Source organism: Ascochyta rabiei, chromosome 8 (assembly GCF_004011695.2).
Source record: "Ascochyta rabiei chromosome 8, complete sequence".
NCBI classification, from domain to species: domain Eukaryota; kingdom Fungi; phylum Ascomycota; class Dothideomycetes; order Pleosporales; family Didymellaceae; genus Ascochyta; species Ascochyta rabiei.
The window spans coordinates 180,565-202,765 of record NC_082412.1 but is presented as its reverse complement, the minus strand read 5'-3'; the positions used below and the strand labels follow the sequence as shown (position 1 = coordinate 202,765).

General features: G+C 54.6%; 8 protein-coding genes across 9 annotated transcripts, besides 7 other annotated features; 3 read left to right on the top strand and 5 right to left on the bottom strand.

Moving 5' to 3' along the window:
* Positions 1 to 48: 48 nt before the first annotated feature.
* Positions 49 to 82: a tandem repeat.
* A 155-nt stretch (positions 83 to 237) lies between these two features.
* On the top strand, positions 238 to 1,146 carry EKO05_0005217 (uncharacterized protein; the record flags this gene model as incomplete). The annotated part of the gene is made up of 3 exons (XM_059636557.1): positions 238 to 297; positions 364 to 507; positions 859 to 1,146. The coding sequence occupies 3 exons, from the start codon at positions 238 to 240 to the stop codon at positions 1,144 to 1,146; spliced, it is 492 nt and encodes a 163-aa protein (XP_059492540.1).
* Positions 1,147 to 1,318: 172 nt separating this feature from the next.
* Positions 1,319 to 1,356: a tandem repeat.
* A 380-nt stretch (positions 1,357 to 1,736) lies between these two features.
* On the bottom strand, positions 1,737 to 4,097 carry EKO05_0005216 (Adenosine deaminase; the record flags this gene model as incomplete). The annotated part of the gene is made up of 5 exons (XM_038940222.2): positions 1,737 to 2,037; positions 2,093 to 2,513; positions 2,560 to 2,945; positions 2,997 to 3,950; positions 4,015 to 4,097. The coding sequence occupies 5 exons, from the start codon at positions 4,095 to 4,097 to the stop codon at positions 1,737 to 1,739; spliced, it is 2,145 nt and encodes a 714-aa protein (XP_038798241.2).
* Positions 4,098 to 5,525: 1,428 nt separating this feature from the next.
* On the top strand, positions 5,526 to 6,968 carry EKO05_0005215 (uncharacterized protein; the record flags this gene model as incomplete). Its single annotated transcript, XM_059636556.1, has 2 exons — positions 5,526 to 5,806; positions 5,954 to 6,968. 2 exons carry the CDS (start codon positions 5,526 to 5,528, stop codon positions 6,966 to 6,968), a joined length of 1,296 nt encoding a protein of 431 aa, XP_059492539.1.
* A 33-nt stretch (positions 6,969 to 7,001) lies between these two features.
* Positions 7,002 to 7,140: a tandem repeat.
* A 411-nt stretch (positions 7,141 to 7,551) lies between these two features.
* EKO05_0005214 (exosome non-catalytic core subunit rrp46) lies at positions 7,552 to 8,369 on the bottom strand (the record flags this gene model as incomplete). Of its 2 annotated transcripts, XM_059636555.1 has the most annotated exons (2): positions 7,552 to 8,138; positions 8,189 to 8,369. In XM_059636555.1, the coding sequence occupies 2 exons, from the start codon at positions 8,367 to 8,369 to the stop codon at positions 7,552 to 7,554; spliced, it is 768 nt and encodes a 255-aa protein (XP_059492538.1). The 2 variants fall into 2 exon arrangements, with proteins under 2 accessions (XP_059492538.1, XP_059492537.1); XM_059636554.1 differs by having other exon boundaries at positions 7,552 to 8,369.
* Positions 8,370 to 8,655: 286 nt separating this feature from the next.
* Positions 8,656 to 8,746: a tandem repeat.
* Positions 8,747 to 9,368, top strand: EKO05_0005213 (E2 ubiquitin-conjugating enzyme; the record flags this gene model as incomplete). The annotated part of the gene is made up of 2 exons (XM_038939972.1): positions 8,747 to 8,912; positions 9,043 to 9,368. 2 exons carry the CDS (start codon positions 8,747 to 8,749, stop codon positions 9,366 to 9,368), a joined length of 492 nt encoding a protein of 163 aa, XP_038798238.1.
* A 376-nt stretch (positions 9,369 to 9,744) lies between these two features.
* Positions 9,745 to 9,801: a tandem repeat.
* Positions 9,802 to 10,731: 930 nt separating this feature from the next.
* Positions 10,732 to 11,483, bottom strand: EKO05_0005212 (uncharacterized protein; the record flags this gene model as incomplete). The annotated part of the gene is made up of 2 exons (XM_059636553.1): positions 10,732 to 11,397; positions 11,457 to 11,483. 2 exons carry the CDS (start codon positions 11,481 to 11,483, stop codon positions 10,732 to 10,734), a joined length of 693 nt encoding a protein of 230 aa, XP_059492536.1.
* Positions 11,484 to 12,026: 543 nt separating this feature from the next.
* Positions 12,027 to 12,067: a tandem repeat.
* Positions 12,068 to 14,066: 1,999 nt separating this feature from the next.
* Positions 14,067 to 14,501, bottom strand: EKO05_0005211 (uncharacterized protein; the record flags this gene model as incomplete). Its single annotated transcript, XM_038945936.1, has 1 exon — positions 14,067 to 14,501. The coding sequence occupies one exon, from the start codon at positions 14,499 to 14,501 to the stop codon at positions 14,067 to 14,069; it is 435 nt and encodes a 144-aa protein (XP_038798237.1).
* Positions 14,502 to 16,109: 1,608 nt separating this feature from the next.
* Positions 16,110 to 16,199: a repeat region (potential rRNA).
* A 598-nt stretch (positions 16,200 to 16,797) lies between these two features.
* EKO05_0005210 (uncharacterized protein) lies at positions 16,798 to 21,864 on the bottom strand (the record flags this gene model as incomplete). The annotated part of the gene is made up of 2 exons (XM_038940090.1): positions 16,798 to 16,848; positions 16,903 to 21,864. 2 exons carry the CDS (start codon positions 21,862 to 21,864, stop codon positions 16,798 to 16,800), a joined length of 5,013 nt encoding a protein of 1,670 aa, XP_038798236.1.
* Positions 21,865 to 22,201: the final 337 nt, after the last annotated feature.

Here is a 22,201-nt window from a genome sequence, read left to right as displayed (position 1 = left end):
GACCTGACCCTTATCATGCGCTCTCGAGAATCAGCCGCGAGCCTAGCTGTAAGGTAGGGTAGGGTAGGTAGGGAGGGTAAGGACTATAACATCACGTCTTACCATTCCATCCCAGTCGCAGTCGCAGCCGCAGTGATTCCGCACGTCTCCCTGTACATTCGCGTTTCCTCGCGTGCACCATCGAAGAAACGCAAACGAGAACAACAATAAAAAGATTCAAAAACGAAAGATAAGGCAATGTCGTCCCTCCGCACTAGCATTGAAATCGCCGCACCGCCCGAGCAAGTGCGGTTGAAAGTAACCCCCCCCCCCCCCTATACAGACACAAATATCCAGTTCTAACCACCCTCTGGCAACGTGCAGTTCCTCGACTTCGCCACCCTATCTTCCTACCACAGCAGCTGTTTCCAGTCGCTAAGCGCATCGAAGCCAGGCGCCGAGCTGAAGAAGGGGGATACGGTGAGGGTGGTGATGGCGAACGGGACGGCGTTCGCGGGGGTCGTGGAGGTTTGGCCCCTCCCCTCTATTTGCTGTTTTGATATTGCTTGTGTTGTCTTGCTGCTTCGCCGCTGCCTGTTGGTGCTAACCCTGCTGCCGGCTTCGCTGCGCTCTATACTCACTTGCTCACTCACTCACGCACGCACGCACTCACGCACTCACGCACTCATGCACTCACGCACTCACGCACTCACGCACTCACCCACTCACCCACTCACCCACTCACTCACTCACCCACTCACTCACTCACCCACTCACCCACTCACCCACTCACCCACTCACCCACTCACCTACTCACCCACTCACTCACCCACTCACCCACCCACTCACGCACTAACCAGCTAACCACCCTCCCCGCAGGAAAACACACCCCAGAAGTTCTCCTGGACCGGCACCATCCCCTTCCTCTTCACCGGAACCCACAGCTTCCATTTCGCACCCTCCTCCGCCTCTGCGCAGCACGCGCCGTCCACGACGTTCACGCAGGAGGAGACGTTCAGCGGCGCCCTGGGCTGGCTGCTGATGGGTGATGGGCTGCTGGGGAAGGGGGTCGGGGTGAAGCTGAAGACGCGCAGGGCGTGGGAGCGGTTTGATAGGGATTTGAAGAGCGTGTGTGAGAGCGAGGTTGGGGGTGGGGTGGGGAAGTGAGGTGGATTGTTTGGGCGAGAGAGGGAGAGAGGGTCGGGTTGTGATGGGAGGTGCGTGGACAGGGTGAAGGTGACGAGCGACTTTGTTTTCTTGCTGTTTCGTTTCGTACGTCTTGTTTGTTGGGGCAGGGTATGGCTTCGTCGTATCGGTCATTCAAGTAGTCAGGCGAGGAATCCATCCATCCATCCATCCATCCATCCATCCATCCATACAGCAGCAAAAGAAAGAGACAAAGGAAAGCAATCGACCACTCCATCGCCCAAAACACTGCACCTCTCCTTTCCGTCCCCGCCCACAGACCGAGCAAAACGAAAGCACGCCGCCCGTCCACGCTCACAAGCCACGCGCCAGAGCTCGGCCTTGTTCGTTTCGCCTGGGTCCTGGGCTCGACACGTCAACGTTCCTGTGCCTGAACGCGGGCGCGCGGTTCGAAGAAACATGAGTGACGAGAGACGCTTGCCGCGGAGAGGAGTACCGGTACGTGCATACGAAATGCAGCGCCACCCGCGGACGCGCTCACATTCCCCGCGGACGAAACATGCATCTGGCGGTGCGACGAAGAGGCAACTTCGCGTACGCTACGGGCAGGGTCAAGACGACTCGGCCATTGGCTTGCGCTTCCAGTCGGTCTTGTGTGCGTAGAAGCGCGCGGCTTTGTCGCCGTCGATTTCATCGCCGTTCATGACGCCGTCGTGCTCGTCGTCGCACACGTCCACTATCAGCTGGCAGAAGTCGCGCCATGTGCTGTCGAGGATCTGCAGGCCCTGCTCGATCTCGCTCGGCATCAGACAGCTGTACTCGATGCTCCAGCGCGCGAGCTGCTTCCAGCTGTAGAGCGACATGGTGGGCGCGCCGACCATGATCTGGTAGAATTCGTGGTTCATCGAGTTTCTGGAGCGGATTAGGTTGCCGTGACGGTGCGACGTTCGTTCGGACGACGACTTACCTGAAGAGCGAGGGGTTGTCGCTGTTCACCGTGCAGGGAATGCCTGCAGCTAGAAGCTCGGGGAATGGATGCTCTTTGATGTTTCTGCACAGATGGAGCAGCTCGTTGGAGATGGGGCAGAGCTCGACGCAGATGCCCGAACCGGGCTTGCAAGGGTCTCTCTTGAACTTTTCCACCAGATGGGGATGCTTCATCAAGGCAAAGCCATGGCCGATGCGCTTCGCATTGAGAAGGACGGCATCGTACAGGTTGGAGTTGGCTGGGTCTCCAGAACCGCCAGTGTCAAGCAATGTTTCGCCGGCGTGGAACAGAAAAGGTATGACCAGACCCTTGGCTTTGCACGTTTCTTGGAAGGCAAGAAGCTCCTCCTTGTAAAACCCAATGTGGTTGGGTCGATCTTCGGCCCCTACCAGGTCGAATCCTAGACCATGTCAGTGGAGCGAGAGAGGCATGGTTGTGGTACGTACCGCAGATAAGATTCGGGAACTGCTGCTTCAACTCGATGCATTGCATCATCTCTTCTTGCATCCTTCCCTTCGGTATCGAACGAGGCGTGCAGTAGACAATCTTTAAACCGAAAGGGAACTTGTTGATTTCGCCCCGGCTTCGCAGTTCCTCCTGCTTTGCAAGCACGCCATCGATGATCATCTGCATCTGTCCAGCGTTGTCGACCTGGCCTTTGCCGTCATCGGTAGGTATCGACTTATCCAGCAGCATTGGCCGAAGCTCAGCATACATGATACCTTCACTAATCATGCGTTCGATAGCATGGTCAATGTACCACTCATAGACTTTCTTATAGTTCATGAGACCCTTGAAACATCGTGTTGCTTGGTTGAAGCGTGCCCACACTCTGCGTCTCATTAGTCCTGACTCCACTACGACACGTGCAAGTGCGACTTACCCGTTGACAGTCTGCGTGTAGCCGTAGGCTTCCTCCGGGCTGAGTATCATCTTCGACTTGAGCCAGTACTCAGCAGCGTTTAGCGCCGGACGCCCAGGGTCTGCGCAACATCCACGAAGCGGCATTTCCGAGGCTCTGCGCTGAACGGGACCTTCAGGAAACCTCGCATTGTACTTCTCCTGGAAATATGACCATTTCATCCAGATTTTCGCTTGCATGTCTGCTTCTCTCCAATTAGCTGCGGTTCCTGGGTAGTGCTCCGAGAAAATGTCGACATCTCTGTCGATTTTATCAGGATCCAGGACGCTAAGGACCATCTCCGTCTCGGGAAAGGCCTCATCCTTCTCTAAAGGCATAATGCTGCGTATGTACATGTTGTCCATGTTCCGTGCCTGTGCTAACAGCTCTTCTGGATCAAGCTCAGAGTTGAAGTGCAGATGCAAGAGAGCTCCTTTTGGCACAAGTTTTGATATCTCAAAGAGTTTGCTCTTTGTCTCAATGCGGTCCTTATTTGTCAAGAACTGACCACCCATGTCCTGCGTCTCTGGGCCCGGGATTGCTTCTGATGGAAGGTTACCAAACGTCACCCTTCTCTCATACTCCCGCAAAGCATGGACGATGATCATGGTCCTCTTCTCTATCGTATCGGAAGGAGACGTAGTCTTGGGTTTTGCATCGCGGTCCCAAGCATCATCCTCTTCTTCTTTCAACAGTTCACTGTGGGCATGGTTGTACCGCCCGACTGGAGCAGGATCTTTGAGTTTAGTTTTGAACAAGTCCCGGACATTCAAACCGTCGTCACCCATATTGGCGGCTTTGTGTCTGCCAATCTGAATCGAGATCCTGCGTCCTGGGCGGGCACTAGATGTTCTTTTCCTCTTCTTTGGAGAGTCAGCGACCTTCATGGCTGATGGTTCGACGTCAGCTGCAGACCCACGCCTTGCACGTACAGATCTGGTGTCATCAGTATAATTTCTGGGGGCAGTCGAGGGCCGCGCGTTCACTGAGGAACACTCACCTAGTTGGGAGATACCTGGACCACCACGACGTGGGGGAACTCTGGGATTCGCTCGAAAGTCTCGGCTCACTTCCACTGGGCATAGCGAGTGTGTAGGTTTGCGTATGTTCCGTCACCGGTTGCTCATGCCGGTCGAGGTGAGCTGAAGATGCAGATCCAGTCTTGACGGTTACACAACCTTTAATCTTGCTGAAGCCCTGCCTGATTGACCGGAAGTTGAACGTGACTAGTCAAGCTCGTGGCGGTGTCCGTGGTGAACCAAATTTCGAGGGCGTGATGTGGTGCCGTCTCCGTAGGGCAGAAGTCTTCACAGCGCCGTTACCGAAAAGAGGAGCGGACTATCCAGGCGGTGTATGTAGGGTAGCGGTTTGAATAGACGTTGTCCCGGTTGATGGCCTACTTTGCATCAGTTACACGGGTTGAGCACAATCTCTGACTACGAGTGCACTGCAGCGAGTACTTCGCCTCCCTTTAGCGGACAGGCGAGGTTGAAGGGAAGGCTGAATGACCAGGCACTGTGTCTGACACCATGGCTCTAGGCAGACGTTCCCGGTCGAGGTGAGTAGCAACAGCAAGTCGACAGTACGAAAGAGAGATCATCTGCATTCTTGAAATGTCTCGAGCTCCTGCCACATGCTCTGGGCCTGGGGAGGGCAAGTGCAGAAGAACACCGTCGTGCCTGAGAAGGCAAGGTGCAAGGCGCAAAGGAAAGAGCACCTACGTACATCAGCGCGCTCCCTTTGCAATCGCCTTTGATTTTCTTTGCTTCTCGAGTCGAGCGCGACAACAGACTCAGCTTCAGCCTGAGAGAGGATCGATCCACTTTCGAAGCAGCAGTTGTTGTCGACGGTCACATGGGAGCCAGCCTGGCGCGTGCGATGTTGTGGGGGACCAGCGGCGGCGGATGATCAGTGTAGAGCCTGACTCCACACGACGAGGCGCAGCGGAATCTGCGCGCAAACAAAGTCTGTAACGGGGGTCTGTGTCCAGTGTGATGTTTGAAGTGGACTCTGGGCAGGACACTCCCACCCTCGAGGTCCCAGTGAGGCTATGCAAAAGTCCGGCTGCCTAGCCACCTCGCTGTGCCTGTCAGCCATGCCCCTCACCTGTTTTGGCCTGAGGCACCAATGAGCGACGCAGGCGCCAATCGCTGAGGCTGAGAGGGCACGACTTCCCGGGCTCTGGGCACTGGCTTACTCTGGCTTTCTTGTGCGCCCACCGGCCATGTCTCGAGCAATGCGTGTCAAGCCAGGCTGGGTGCAGGGGACTCGTTTGGCCCCCATCCGCGCGCCTACGTGATGCACGCCAAGCGGTACGCATCTCACCCACGCTTTCTCTTCAGCCCTCAGGCGTCGTAGCCCCCCATCGAGCCTGATGCTTGTGTGGTCTCTTGGAGATATAGATGCTCAACCACGGCCGCACATCGCTACACCCAACCCATGCTCTTCTGCCGTCTTGCCCCATTGCTAGCGTGTTCGGTCAAGTCTCCACACCTGCCTTGTTGATCAGGCATGCATTGGCTCCAGGCTCAGGAAGATGGTGGTTATGATTTACAGGCACTCCAGCTTGATATCGTCGGTTTTCTGGCCATCCTCGGAGAGGGTTCGGTGCTCGCCAACGCCCAAGTCTCGACGCTCTCGAGATGGATTTTCCTGCCACGCTTGATACCAGCCCCCCAGGCGCTCATGAGGCCCGCCAGGCCATTGGAACTCGAGCCCGTTCCTGGCTTCGTGTCAGGCGTGTGGTCAGGCAACGACAGGGATAATGTCAACCATATTGCGAGCATAGTCTGGTAGGTTGCCCTTGCTTCCCCGGTGTTAGCGCATGTCAAGTCAAGGTATTCCCCACATGTTAGGTCCCAGATTTGGGAGGCTTGGTATGCTTGTCTGGAATGCACTGCCTCGACACTGAACACCATGTGTTGCTGACTCACATCCAGCGACGCGAACGAGCTCCCGCCCTTCTCGGTACGTGTGGTCTCGATTCAACGAGTCGACGAAACGAAACCTTTGAAAGTGAGGACGTTCGCGCCCCTTACGTTTGTCGCCGTCATCGGCTGCAGCCTTTCTATACTGCTGCTCGTCCTCTCGATACATTTGCGTGATGGCATGTCTATCCTTGCTACTGTGCTGTTGTCGCTCCTATCCACCCTAATCGGCCTGGGCAACTTCTGGACGCTACGCCTTCCCGAGCGTCTGCAAGACCAGCAGAAAAAGAATCAAGAAAGCAAACACGGCAAGCCACAAGAAAGGCCCCATGCCGAAGAGCGGCCCGATGAGGAAAAGAACGACAGAGAAGACTACGTTCCGCCGGGCGACCTTGTGATTCGGTATCCCAGAGGTACCTTTCTGGTAGTGCGCTGCCACGAAAATGTGGCACGGGAGTTGTACTTTGCCCCGGTAGAGATCGACTACTATCTGAAGCACGCATGGGCATACCGTCTCCTCAGTCTAGTTGGCACCATGATGCTTATGGGAGGTGTCGTCTGTCTAGCCAACGCGAAGATAGAAAGCCAAATCGCCTGGGCCGGTTCGTACATGCTGCTCGGCTCCTCGTACTGGATCGTTGCTGCTCTTCCGGGGAAGCTACACTGGGATACCTCGGCCTACCGAGTCGTCCCAGAAGCCCTCTCGGATTCCATCCAGACCGAAACGGGGACGTGGTACTCGCCGAGCCAGACCTTCACCCAGGCGCTGTGGAAGGCCATCGTAGTCAGCAAGGACACGGGGTGGGTGCACCGCAACAACGCATGCCCCAGCACGACGATGTGGGACGACTGGCTGCAGATGGCCAAATCGTGCAGCGGCGACTTCAAGGAAGGCGAAGCGCATCCCATAGCCAGCGGCGTCAGGACGTGGGCGATTCCGTCGTGGGATCCGCAGAAGTATTTTACCGAGCTGCTGCAGACAGAGGCGAGGAAGCGAGGCGTCAGCCACTTGGCGAGACATGCTTGATAGTGGTTTTTTTTGTTGTAGTTATAGTATCCTACAGCACAGCATAGCACAGCACAGCGCAGGACATGACGCGACGGACAGCATAGGACAGACAGCACAGGACGGACAGCACAGGACGGACAGCACAGGACGGACAGCACAGGACAGACAGCACAGGACAGAACGACACCACGACGACCCACGATTTAGACTCTCAACTGCATAGGGACGAGACACGGGCGAGCGATTTGCATAGCGTTTCTGGCCAATTTCACGGCGTGTTGTATAGGATGGAATCTCTGTTTGGGGGTGTTTTTGTAGCGTTCATTCATCACTTCTTATCCGCTCTTTTGAGCTCGTCTTCGTACTCGCATTTGCCGGTTGCCAAGTGCCGGGCGTCTGTCTTTATAGACGCGGCCGCATGCGTGGCTGAGGCGTGGCTGCATGACATGAGCAGCCTCGCTGCTTGGGGGGCTGCCGCCCACAGACGTGGGTGCGGTGTGTGGAGAGACTGAAACAGCGTGTCGAGGACGCAGTTGGCGGGGGCGTGCGCTCCAAGGCAGCGAACTTTCCAAACTCACGTGGTTCGATGAGGTACGGTCCATCACGTGGCGCTCTTCCACCTCTGTTCGTACGCCACCTTCGTCGCCACGATCCCCCGCAGCCACTGGTGCAGATTCTTGCTCTGCACCCCCCCGTCCACCTCCATGCTGTCTCGTAAACTCACACCCCCCTCGTCCTCCTCTCTGCAGCACGCTTCCTCTGCCAGCTCACTCGCCTCCTCCCACTCGTCGTAGCCGAACCTCCCATCGCTCTCGTCCAGCAGCAGTCGCCGGTCGCCCGAAAAGGCAAACACGTGGATCGACCTGACGGGCTTGGCGCGCAGCAGCTCGTTCGCCGTGGGCGCGAGGAGCGGCGTGGAGCTCTTGGTCGACGCGGAGGGGTAGGCGACGAGGACGCTCGTCAGCGTCGTGGCGAGCGGGATCGAGGCGGACAGCAGGCCGAGCAGCGCCGTGTGCAGCAGGTGCGGGAGCAGCGTCAGGCTGGTGTTGACGCCGGTCGATGTGTCTTCCTCGGGGAGGCTGCGCACTTGCAGCGTGACCTGCACGAGCGTGCGCGGGATGAGGCGTGTGAGGATGATGCTGCGGAGCGTGGTGTGCAGTAGCGTTTCCAGGTGGCGTTCGCGTGGTGCTGGCGAAGGGTCAGTAGCTGGACTCGCGTGTTGTGGAGAGGTGACGTGCTGCCTACGCCTGCAGAAGGTCGCACGTTGACTTCCAATGTGGCTTCCTCGGGCTGCTCGTCGCGGCGCTGTACTTCGATGGGGCCATTGACTGCGCCGATGATGGAGTAGCCGTGGTGTGTGTATGTCGCCGAGCCGTCTGCGCGGTTCAAATGCGTGAGTGTGACCTCCGGCGCGACCATGTTGGCGGTGGGTGGCTGTGAACAGGAACGGTTCTGCATCTCGACGATGAGATCACCGCCCCATGCGACCGCGATCCAAACTTCTCCGTCTTCTCGTGGGGCCGAGCTTGGGGCAGCCAATGGCGTGGGCGGGAAGCCGAGGTGCTGGACTGGAGCTGGAGACCAGCGAGCGCCAGCCTCTGCAGATGCTCAGATGCTGTAAACACGGCCCTGTCTCTACTTGGCTGTTCCTTGGGAGACTCTGGTCTGCGTGGCTGTCTGTATAGCTGTTGAATCCATAGCCCTCCACACCACACGCCACACACCACACGCCACACACCACACGCCACACACCACATACCACACGCCACACACCAACACCACACACCACACACACAATGGCAGGCTCATCGCGCGGCCCATCACCCATCAAGCGGCTCATGACGGAGCTGCAAACATACCAGCGCGACCCAAACGAAGAGCTGCTCGAACTCGGCCCCGTAGACGAGGATGTAATGCACTGGCGCGCCGTGATGAAAGGCGTCCAAGGGACAGCATATGAAGGTACATGGAACAGACCTCTGCACCTCGCACATCCTCCCCGCACCATGACTCTGCACATGCACATGCACAACCACAACCATAACCACAACCACAGTCAGCAACACAGCAACGCGGCACTGACACACCACAGGCGGCACCTGGCTCCTCGACATCCACATCCCGTCCACGTACCCCAACGCGCCGCCCTCCATCCGCTTCATAACCCCCATCTGCCACCCCAACATCGACTTCAGGACCGGCGACATCTGTCTGGATCTGCTGAAGACGAGCTGGTCCCCTGCCTACACCATTGCGACCACCCTGACCAGCGTCCACCAGCTGCTGACGAGCGCGGAGCCGGACAGCCCGCTAAATGTCGATGTTGCCCAGCTGTTTCGGCAGCGCGATTATGTGGCTGCCGAGGCGCTGATTAGGTTTTACACCGAGACCGAGCGGTATACTGGGCGGGGGAGGTGAGGGGAGGATGTGGTTGATGATCGTGGGAGGTGAGGAGAGGATGTAGTTGATGATCATGGGAGGTGAAGAGAGGATGTGGTTGATGATCATAGGAGGTGAGGGGAGGATGTGGCTGATGATCGTGAGGAGATGGCTGGACAATCTCTCTGTTGCGGTGGTAGGTGGTGCCATGGCGTCTGACACCTGAGGTGCAACGGCCTGGATCTACAGCACCAGAAGACCACGAGCCGGGTGCAGAGACGACGCAGAGCGACGGAGGAAAGCATACACGGAAGCCACGTAGTCGCGATATCCCGGTTGAATGGCAAGCGTCGCGAGCGTGCACGATTCAAAGACACTTTCGAGCAGCACATGCAAGTCGCCACAGCAGCAACGACACACCACACCCAAACCCAACACAATCCACATCCACATCCACAGCTCCATCTACATCTCCCCGCGACACACACTCCCTCACCACCAAACCCCCTAGCCGATTCCACCCAACGCCACAATCTGATCATCAGATCGACCAACCATCTCCGCCCCTGGTCGAGGCTGCGTCTCAACACCGACACGACCAGCCTCAGGCCCGTCAACAGCACGCAGACAGTCAGCCTCGCTCATCGACCGCCTGCGCTACCATCGCCCTTGGGCCATCTAGACTTCAGCCTCGCGAGGTCTGGGGCGGGAGCTAGTGACCTGCAGGTTAGCGACGCTACGGCGAGGCCAGCTGCCAGACGAGGACGCCGCCAGCACCCGGGTTGGTCTCGAGCTCGGGAACCCGTCGAGTTCGCTGCGCGGAACCACGTGCTTCCGCAATTTTCTTTATTTTATTTTTAATTTTCTCCACGTGGACAAAGGGGAGGGGGTTTGGGTTTGGCGGAGAGAGAAAGGGGAGGGTTAGATAGCTTCTTGTATAATCTGTGCAAAGTCCAAGATAGTGCCGTGTTCCCGCGGAACAACCCGTGCACTATGTACAGCCAGCCAGCCAGCCACACGAGACTAGAATGTGGAAATGTAGAGGGTGCGTGACTTTGGCTGATGCTGGGTCATGGTGCTCACGATCGCGATCGTGGTCGTGGTGGTATTGTATAGAAAGAGACACGTCGCTACGCTACGAATCCTAGACATCCGCGTGCCCGCCCCGCCGCCTGTCCACTTCTCCAGCTGCTAAGCGGACCGCCACCGACTAGACTTGACAACTACCTGGCTGTGACTCGTATTCGGCATCAGCTTGTAGGCGTCCATGCGCCATGCTGCGAACTGGCCGTGGTGGTCTGACTCTGCAAGCTCGGTGTGTGTCGTGCATACTCCACAAGTGAGGTCATGACGTGTGTTGGTGTATGTTGAGAAGTGAGATGATCGAGGCTGCCGTGCTCCTTCAACCGCCAGTCACGTTCCAGTGTGTTCGGCGCCAGCCTTTTGTCGACATGGTCATGGTCCCGTAGAGATTGAGTTTTTCCGGCGGTGCACCTGTGGCAGGTACCAATCGAGTGTAAGACGTGGAATGTCTCCCTTCAGACTTTTCTCTTGGAGGTCTAGGAGACACTGGCCGGATCGTTGGCGGTGGTAAAGGATAGTACATCGGGTCATAGGGCCCAGGCAATTTTTGAGGCGGCAGTATCCAAGGGTGAATAGGTTTTTTGGTATGCTGGAGGATCTCTTGCTGAAGGGAATTCAGGCGGTCATTGTGATAACTTTCCCAGTGCTTCTGGCAGCATATAGCCGAGTCCTGTCTCACTACCAAAGGCCTGTCGAGAGATTTTTCCGGAGCGTCCGGACCTGCTTCAACAGTTCGGCTCCCTCTCCGTGAAATCCAAGCAACCGCAAACCAGATGATAGTCGCGGCGACTAGAATTACCACAGAGACTTCGATAAGTCGATCATACTCGAAGTTCGACACCAACTGTCCAGCATGATGGAGCTTCTTGAATCCTGAGAGAGGTGGCATGGTGGTGGGAAGAACAAAGAATATCGGAACACTCAAGAGCTTGAGTATGAGTGAGCTCGCAGGCGAGACGATGTCGCGTGCTGCAGGCATCTGTAGCTGTTGACCAGTCAGGACGTTGCACAAGAGAGGAAAGCCATGGTTTTCATAGCACTCACATGGAAGCACGGGCGAGCGTTTCGCATAAGCACTAGATTGTAGAGCTCCGATCTGTGTCAGTGAACAATACTCGCATGCGCGTTCCTGGATATAAGATCGGCGCAAGGGTGTTGGTAGATGCGATATTGGAAACGGCTCCCATGTCAAGAACAAGCAGTGCGCCGTCTTCCGTATATGAAGCTACAGCGGCGCTTTGGTGGCACCCCGGCCATCAGTCTAACCACCCACCCGCAGCCTTCACAAAGTACGGAGGAACATGAGCAGCCTTAGGGTCCCTCATCGTGCTACACTCGCGCTGATGACAGCGACATAGTTCACGTTGCTGCGATCGATCAGGCAAAAGAGTCGTGTTGCTCAGCTGTTGCGGTCCGCGCCCATGGGAGCGTTGCAGGAGTAGGATGCTAGGGTAGGCATGGTGTGGTCGGTTGTACCAACTCAACCAGTATTCGTACGTCTTGGTATTGAGTTGAGGAGCGTCTTCAGCTGAAGAGCGAGCGATGGCGTCGTTGTGGCGTACTGGGACGCGTTGCATGGGCCATTTCGCCTAGGACAGCCTGGTCAAGCTCGGTCGCAACTGCCAACGGCGAGCTGGCATCAGCGCATCTACGCAGACTCTTCAACCGCCACAAATCATCACTCTTCGATCTGAGCTGTTTCAAAACTTGATTCTTTGTTCTCTGGTACGCGTGACGCTTCTCTTTTGGTAGCTTCAGCTCCTCAGCGCGCGCCAGCTGATATTATGCACGAGTAAGGTGCCTCAGAGCGCTGGGCCAACTTTGCACCTCACACGCGCAGCACCTCCGACGCGCGAGCAGGGGCCAGTCAAGCGATTGCTACCGCGTATTATTTCCTCAACTGCGGGCATGCTGCAATAAAGACAGGTCTTGACTAGATCGCTGAGCTAATACCTACTGATTCTGGTGGTCCTCAGCAGATCCGCATCTTCATACGCGCGAGAATGGCTTGGTGGCTGCTGTGATCTGGGGAACCAAACTCTTCATGTTCCAAGAATATTCTTAGACTCGCGCCTTGTGACTTGGATCGTACCTCGCAAAACAGGGCCTAGCGAGACCTGGTATCCTTAGCGACCGTTGAAGATGCAGTCGAGGCTCTCTGAATCATAGTGGTTCAATAGCGGGACAGACACTCATTCGACATTGCGAGACGAACCCAGAAGCAAGAAGCCTTTGACGATGGACCGTTTATTCGGAGGCATCCAGGAGATTGGTATTGCCGAGCATTACCCATTGAGGCGACTCGTGCACTGTTTGTTACCTACCAGTTAACCATGCGCCATCCCCTTCTCTCCAGGAGATAGCCACGGCACAATGCAGACCCAAGTAGACTACAGGGTGCCTTGCCTATATTAGACAACTAGCTTAGACGTGCCAATGATTCTCGCCCTTCGTCGTGAGAGTCAAGAATTGTTAGCTGCTGCATCCCCTTCTTCCTGCAAAACGAGAGCCAAATTATGGGGATTTGCAACTATTTCTTGCCTTCACGGCCTCTCCGAAATGGAACGGCGTGGGATCCCTGATTGCTACTCGAATCGTCGATGCAGCCATACACCGTTGAGCAGTTTTACGCGGTCGATCACCGTAGACGGCTCCCTAAATATCTTCACATGTGAATCATTTCCGAATCGCGAATCAACGGCGCGCCCCTTACGATCTCCTTTCCGAGATATTCGGGCACGCCGTTCATAGGGCTGGTGTCAGATCTACTTGCCAGGGTAGTTCGATGAACTGAGGCGATCATGCGAAACATCATTTTACTGGCGTAGAAGCATATGAGCATATCAAAGGAAGGCAAATCACTGATGCGCATCGAGTTTTTCAGCCGTCAGTCCATCAGCTCAACGAACCTCTCATTACGGCGACTCCGTTGCCACATGTCACGTGACTCGCTGTATGCACCGCACTTTCCGCTTCGGGTAACGCATTGTGTACTCGCTTCACTGGGAACTTGTCAAGTCCTCCACGGCGAACACAGTTCATCCCAGTGGGAGAACTCGGTTCCGAGAAGGCACCCTTTGATCGATGCTGCGGGCACAAGCCCAGCCTTTGCACAGCCACGCTACCTAGCGGCTTCGCATCATGTAAACACTTCAGTCACACTCCCAGCAAGACACCCACCATCTCTGTGTCGTAGCTGGCCGTGCTGTCACGCCAGACCGGTCAAAGTAGCGCCAGTCCTCCACACTCACCGGTTGTTGGCTGTGTACGACTGCTGCGCCTTGTTCGCTTGTCTGCGTGACTGTGCTACGCTGCACTGCCGCAAAGAAGGACATTCAAAAGGCGAGACACGACCTAAGTCCAGGTGCAAAAGCCCAACACGGTAAAAACAGCGCATTTTGCTAGACTCTTGTCCTGCATTGACCCGGTGGTATCGTTTGGGCGCATTTTCTGTGTGCTTTTTACCGTCTTTGGTCACATGTTCTTTGACATGATGTTGGTGTCCTGCAGATTTTATCGAATACGATGTGCCCTTCAAAGTCTTTAGTCCGTCACAAGTAGTCTTTGGCTTAGCACCGAGTGTCTGCACTTGTATTGATTATTGGCTTAGGTTTACACTGATCCAGTACGATAAGTGAGTATAGTTTCGTTACATCAGACTAGGTCTTGAATCGTGAAATCCGGTCCATCGGTGCACCGCTGAGATTCATACGCAGCATCGGTTTCTCCCATGTCTCCGAAGAAGTCAGAGTTCAATGCAAGCCCGATACCAAATCTTGTGAAACAGTTGGGCGTCTTTGGATGAGGCACAGCAACGATACACACATACCGTCCTTCTGTTTCCGAGTGCGTACCGTAAATGAAGAGTGCCCAGCGAGTAGGTTCCGACGGATCTAGGAGATCTTCCCAGGCGTCTAGGAAACGCCTCGGCCTCTCGGCTTCATACCTGCCGTCCCAATGATTGTTGTCAAAGTAAAAGTAGGTAGCGCCCTCCTTGCGACAAAACTCGAGGTCGCCCCAACGTGTCCAAGACTTGACCGTGAGCTTGGCGCTTGATCCTTTTGTACGCGGAGCCAAGCTGACTTGCATGGTCTTCGATGATGATGATGTTTGGATACTTGTATCGCGCCAGAAATCCATTCCACTCCCAAAGCGTGACGTCTATGACCATGATGGCCGATTCGGTGTGGGTCTTCGTCTGATAGAATCCATTTCAATAATGTACTCTCCACAGAAGTCCTCTGATATCATTCAGACAGGTTCCTTCCACAAAGGCTATATTGAGGCGTTCCGCGTATGCAGACGTCAAGCCAGAGATTGCGGGTAGGACATCGCTTTCATGTGTCAGTTCACGTGCGCAATAGGCCTTGACAATGTCATAGAAGGTGTTTAGCTGTTGTGGCTTGTATCCACCAGTTCCCGAGTGATCGGCGCACAACCACGCCCGGCTCGCCGCAAGGCTATCCCCCTCGGCGCCATCGAAAGGCAGGAATCTGTAGCGCTCTTGGGGCATTTTGCGGCAGAACGGGAATCGCTCTGATACGTGCTTGAGCAAACATCGCCATGTGATTTGTATGTCCGTGAAAGAAAGTGCGCGTCGCGATAGTACTTCTTCTTGAAGTACCCAACCACATTCATGGAGGGGAAGGTTGTGGTCTACAAATTGATCTCTAAATATCGTTATGCGATCACTGACGTATCCCTTCTCGAATGGTATTTGGACCATCAGCTGGAGGGGATGCGTGCTGAAGATGTGTCGTTCACGATCCAATCCTGCCCCTTATCATCTCCTGCTGCGGCAAATAGTGTAAAGCTCGAACCCGAGTAAACCGTGTGCATGAAATTGATCTGCTGGTGGAGTTCGGCCTCCGCGTCTTGAGTTATGCACAAGGCATCTATCCACAGATAGGAGTAGCCGAGCTTGTATGCCACTGTGATGGCGTCGGCAAACGTCCTTGGAATTTGTTGCAACGGGATTTGTCGCTGCAATTCTGCCTTGTTTGCTGACGTCAATGTGTACCGAGCGACAGAGCCCCATTTCTAGCTTAAGGTGACATACTGAGCCTCTTTGTCTTGCCCCCTAACGAGTCTGGCTGTGAGACTGTTGTGATCACTTGATATCTGAATGACCCACATCGGCAATAGCCCCTTGGAGCTACAGGAAGGGTGGAATTCAAAACAATGGGACATCCATCGTTTTGCGAGATCTATATTCTGTGGAGACAACAGACAATCGTTCAACTGCTGAGCCGGACATTCTTCTTCAGGCACCTCTATCACGTTGGTAGCAATTTTCTAAAGCTTTGATAGCCAGGCTTTACTTACGGTATAGTCGTTTACTAATAACCCGTTAAACCGCTTTGATCTGCACACCTCCGCACCTGACATACAATATACTAACTCGTCTCCTTTCGGATCCAAAGAGCGACGCTGCCAGAATTACTGGTCCCTTTACTTGAGAGCCCTTGTTGGACTGCGAAAGGAAGGTGTTAGAGAACCAGTGGCATGCATGGCAGTTTTCTGCCGAGATGCAGAAGCGTTCAAAAGTGTCGTAATGTTCGTAAATGAGATGTTCATCGTCGTCAGGAAACCATGGGTCGGGCTGGAAAACGATCGTCGAGCACTTCTGACAAAGCATTACAAAGAATTTGATTGGGGGGTGGAGGCGTGTTCATCAGGGCCCATCACAATCAACACTCCACTAGTAGGTTGTGCCATGTTGATTTCGAGATTCTGCTAGTAGGTTGTGCCACTTTGGTTTTTGAATCTGCTAGTAGGTTGTGCCATGTTGATTTCGAGATTTTGCTAGTAATGCACGACGCTCATGTATCACGTGAAGCTGAGTCAGCACCGGACATTCGCGACAGCGACAGCGACAGCGACCCACATGAGAAGGAACTTAATAGTAAGCCGCAAATCATTGTAAGATAACTTTGAAAACGCCAAGGCATTCTGCATCACTGCTAGAGAAGTCCAGCACAAGCTCTTCTGTTATCTCACTAGTCAGTCACGCCGTCTGTGTATTGTTACGAATTCGCCAAATCAGCTCTTCTGCAGCGTGAGAGTCGACATTGTGTAGGCCAGCAAGAACACGGAATACTACTCACAAGGCAATGCGAGTTGCTTCAAAATTGTCGGGTGGTTGCTTGGAAGCTTCCAAAGCTTCTGTGTGGAAGCCGTCGCTAGGAATAAATGCATATGAGAGCTTTGCTGCCACACAAGAAACTCATAAACAATGCTACAAGTATCGTGTCAAAACCCACATGCTCCGCCACTTCACGAGCGCACGGTGAGAACGCACTGCACATATGCGATAACTTTCAATGCATGTTTTGAATTGCTGAGTATCGCTAAGCTAACGACCGCAAAAATGTGATACTGCACACTACGAAAACATGTTGTTGCGCACCTTCTTCAAGGTCGATGACTCTTCGTACTGCCTCTCGTTAGCGTAGGAACTCATTTTCTTCATCGAGTAACACCGACTTACCTGCAAGAACGCCGTAACGTCAACCAATAACGTCCAGCAATCGACCAAATCGACCAAATCCTGTTGCGTTTCCAGCTTCTCGCCACCACCGACGTTTACACTCCGCTTGAAAATGGCAACCATACTGTGCCTGTTTTGCTTCAAGAACTCGCGAGCTTGGAACACCGTTTGGTCGTTTTGCCGCCCCCTCGCAATGACTGCTGCGTTGGTGACACGCAGCACGGAGAGCATGAGTTCGTAGTACTTCTTCAGCGCATTTGGGTTGTCAAATTCGAGCCCGATATCCGGGTCCACTGCGAAGATCTGAGAGTCGCGGATCGCTGGGAAAAGGCCTGCATTCAGCACGTATGCCGCGCCGAGACGCGACTGGCATATACGCAGTAGTAGAGCAAGACTGGCGTCATAGTAGGAAAGGAGGGAAGAGACCTGACGAGCGGCGGCAGCGCGAAGTTCCTCGGGAATGTGTTTAATGTTATCAACGAGGACGCCAATGAAGTTGAGCGAGACAAAGGTCTCGAGAACGTATTTTGACTGTTGACGTGTTGCTACCGCAACAAGGGCGTTCAATAACAGGAGAGCCGAGATTTTGCAGGTTCCTTGGCCACTGTACGCGTCATCGCAGATAATCTCGAGGAGATGACTTCCGCCGTTCTTAATAGTGTTGAGTGTGTGGCGACCGAGTGGAGAATTTACCGTCGCCTTTTCGAAAGTGCCGTGAATGTAGCGGAAGCAGATCTGGTAGCAGTACTCCCGAAGCTCAGGTGTAGATATAGGGCTATAGATCCCTGTGAGTGCAGCACGGAACAACTGGCTCAGGCGGTCATTCGAAAAGTCGCCTGTCTTGTCGAACGCTGTCGATGTGAAGTCTACTCTTTGCATGAGCGCTTCGGCAAGGCCTGCTAGTTGCAAGGCTGTAAAAACATCGGCGCTGTAGGACTGCTCCAGCTTTGGAAGTATCACCTGGAGCGTTTGAAGTATAAACGAGGCTCTTGCTCCATCTTCGAACTCGCAGCTGTGTACGGTGACCATCAATACTTGTACCCATGATTGGAGGATATCCTTGTGGTACCGGGTCAGCTGAGCACGGCGGTTCCAGTCAGCGAAGACAGCCAGTAACAGTTCAGCTTGTTGAGCTAGCTCTGCTTCCTGAATTCCGTCAGTGATGAGGCCGTCTTTCCGCCAATACTTCATTTTCAGCAGGATAAGTTGCTGGAGTAATGGTAGTGAGTATAGGAGACTGCCGTCTTTCTCCTCCTGACACGAGGCAAGGTTAACACCTTCGAAGAATCGATGTTGGTCTGGCAGAGTGCGCTCAGGATAGACGAACTCAATGAAGTCGAACAGATCGAAGATGACAGGATTAGGCACCGGATCCTCACCGGGTCGGATGGTGGTGCCAAGGAGCAGCGACTGGATTCTTGACTTCATTGTGGACATGTTTTCCTTAACGGTCAAACGCAACTCCCGTGATTCGTAGTCCAGGAAAGCTGCTCGTCGCTGAAGGAAGCTTTGCAGAGCCAGTGCTGGGGGACCAGAGAAGAACTCAGAGTAGTCGCCTGTGGCGAGCAGCTCCAGGCCCTGGACAAGGGATAGGCCTTCCCAAGGTACGTCAACATTGATTGGTGTCAAACGAGGGGCCTCAATGAACAACAACTCGTTCTCTCGGAGCTCTTCCATGACGATGGCACTGGTCAGTGGCGAGCGCCATAGCTTCTGAAGAACATCCCAGCACCGTGTCTTGAGCTCAGATCTCCAAGCCAAGAACTGCTCTCCGTCGCTGTCGGGATACTCGACACCTAGGAGAAGAATTGCATGGAAGAGTGCTTGCCCGTTTGACCACAAGCTATCTTCAGCGATGCGAACAGTAGTACTTTCACACGAGAACCCCAGAAGGATGTGGGCTATTGTGGGTCTGGTAGAGACTGCCGCAAGGCAGCTGTTCAGAAATTCGAGTACGCGAAGCTTGACAACATAACCCGAGGCTTCCTGACCAGCTTCGAGCTCTTCAGCGCTGAACTGCATCAAGCCGTGCAACGACCGGCCAATTCGCTCTGCCTCGTTGTCTCTCTCCAGGATGCCGACAATCTTGCTGCGGCCCGACCGTTGTCCAAACCCAGCGGGTGATACAGCAAGCTTTCTCGAAGACGCTAGCTTCTGAAGAAGCTGCAGCGATGCTATCGTCAGAGCCTCGTGGCCAGTACCGCAATATAAGCCAAGGTCGACAACAATTTGAAGATTGTTCAGGATTGCATCCTCGAAGGACGCCAGCGAAAGGTTAGAGACTGGGGATCCTTGCACAGAAGGTTGTTGTTTCAGCACGGGCCTGACGATGTCAAGATAGGTGGCTTGCAACTTCATAACCAGATCCATGACTTCAATGCTCAGCATCAGTGTTTGGACCAGGGGTGAGTCGGATGGTGCAGCATCGACTTCGCTGACATCATGGTGCGAAGCTGCGAACAGGGCCTTGAGCACTTTGTCGTTGAAGAGCCATTCCATGATACGCGTAAAAGGATGCATAGTGACATAGGCGGCAAGCGACGACGAGTCGATGACAGCATCGACAGGTATGCTAGATTTGTTCGCAAAGACAACGAGATTTTCGTTGAATGTTGACAGACATGTAACGATGAAACGCAGACAGGTCCAACTCATAACATTACGCTGCAGTGGATCAAGGACTTCCTGCGAACGTTCTGCGAAGACCTGCTGCATGACGAAGTCGATGTAGCTATCGACACCTGGCATCCGACGCGAGGAGCCAAGAGTTTCGGGGAACGGTAGGCCGTCATTGAGACCTTCACTCTCTGGGTAAGGTTCCACAAGTGCATGAAGCAGTCGTACGAAAGCGATGGATTCGTCGTATCCATCTGCCAGGGTAGCCCAAAACTCTTCTCGCGGCGCTGAGGTGATGGTGCTGCTGGATTTCGAGGCGACATAGAAGCCATTGATTGTCCAGTCGTCCAGGGCGTTCCAGATGATACTCGCACGATTGACGTCCTTGCCCACCAGCAAGGCTGACAATGCATCGTATGCGGCGGCTCGAAGTCCGCTCTCAACTTTATCTGTGCACAGACCGAAGCAGATACCCAGGTAGTTGTATTCTTTGAGATCCAGGATCCACTGGCGGGCAGCGAAACTGTGTCTGCACAAATGCGCAAGAAGTCGCAAGTAGCTTTCCAGCATGGTTGCGCTCTCAGGCTCGACGATCTGATCGGCTGGTGTTTGTGATTGCGCAAATATGCCAACCTGGATAGCTTTCTTCGGCTCGTGGATATCTCTGTCGAATTCTACGAGCTCATTGAAGATGTGCGTATAGCTCAAGGAACTAGTGCGTCGAATCTTTCCGGTCGACGATGCCCCCTCTTCAAGCAGAAACTTGTGCGCCGAATCTGCATTCTCTTGGTCGGTGGAAATGGCCCGCAACATTTCGCAAAACATAGCGATACGAGGCGTCGGTTGTCGTTTCGCCGCCCACTGCAAGAATCCGTAGAGATTGCTTTCCTTATCATTCCAGAAGTCACCGGCCGCATCGGAGAAGCCGTCGAAAGCGTACGCTACAACAACCATGAACCTCTCCAGATGTAAAGGATATTCGCCAGTCGATTGCTGGAACTGCAGCTGTAGCCTTCTACGCTGATCGTCCTCTTCGACCTTCAATTTTCGCAGTGTATCCGGCATGTGCGTGATGAACGAGTCGACGAAAGTCTGTAGCTGTTCCATGATCACCACCTTGAAAAACTCCTCAGGTTGTGTAGACTCGGAACTGAGTATGGCAGTGTCTTGCAGCAGCGTCGAAAGCATGCTTGTCTTTTGGGGATCATACCATCTTGTCGGTCGCACATCCTGACTGATGGATAGCATAAAATGAAAGGCTCCGTCATTGAGTGCTCTGATGAAGTGATCAGAGCGTGCCTCAGCTTCGGCCTTCAGATCGACGCCTCGTAGACATGGGTCCTGGTCATTGGGATCCACATATCGACCGCTGTACTCTGCTAACCACCAAGCCAAGGTCGCAGCATGCAGGTTTCTCAGGGCCCAGCTGTTGCTGTCTCGTTCTGCCATGAGGGAGTCGTGAAGCGCTCGCGCATCTTTCAGCATGACGTTGCTTTCAGTTGCAGTCCAACTCGTCAAGCGAATGAGCATTGGTACGTAGTGTATTGTGATGATGTCGTGTCGATCGAGGGTCTTCGCTTTGGCCAACAATGCTTTGTAGTTGTCAAGGTTCACATAGCCAGCCTTGATCATATGTGTGCATATGGCAGACAGGTTCTCGTGTTGTCTCGTCAGGCTTTGGCGCTGGAAGTCCATGATCTCCACGAAGCCGGGGAGCGGGACCTGTCCAACCACCTGGGTACTCTGAACGCGCTCCAGAATCTGCTGCAGCCACTTCTCGACTGAAGACATGCCAGTCAAGCACTTGTTCCAGTACCCATACGCGTTGACGAGATTCGCCGCGCCGTCCACGCCCAGTATTATTTGTACGGCTCTTTGAAATATCGGCAGAGCCTCGATCTCTGTCTCTCTACTGTCCGCGCTGTCCAAGGCGGTCCTCATGAGGATGCGCAGGCAGAGAAGGATGTATTCGCGGCGACGGTGGAAGCGTATGACGGCGGTCTGCAGCTGCGAACGGTCGAGCTCTTTGGCCTCGCCTGCCGCGCCCATGAACAGAGCCGCGGCATCGACCTCGTCCAGATCCAGTGCATCAGCAAGCTCGAGAGTTTGTTGCTTGAAGTCATCGTTGACCTCGTACTCGCTGTCGTCGATGGTGATCTTTCCGCCGGACAACAGCCTCCTGCTGGCGTCATTCTTGGGCTTCTTGTCCAGCAGCGTCTTGAACTCCTCCAGATGCAGCTCCAAATTCTGCAGCAGCCGCTCCAGCACCGGCAGCTGGAGGTCGATGTGGGCGCATAGATCGCGGTGCAGGCCCTGGAGGGCGGCGAGGCTGTCGTCTTCAGCCATGGGAGGGTCGCGGGGAGGTACTGCGCATCGTGCGCCGGAGGGCTTGGCGGGTAATTGGGCTTGTGGAGGTGTTTTTGCGTCGTGTTTTCCTTTGACGACGCAGCTCGAACTTTCGCGGTACGCGGGCGGAGGAGCTTGGACGCGACTTCCCTCTTGGCGGCGACCATCATGGGAAGCACCCCCGTCACCACGCCGCAGCAACAACACCACCAGCTGTGCGGTGCAGGGTTGTCAGACGTGATCAGCGGTCGCGGAGCATCCAGGAGCCATGTACAGCCACTGAAAAGCTCGCGTCGTCGTTCCTTCCTACCTAGCCATGCTCAGCTCATCTCGAGCC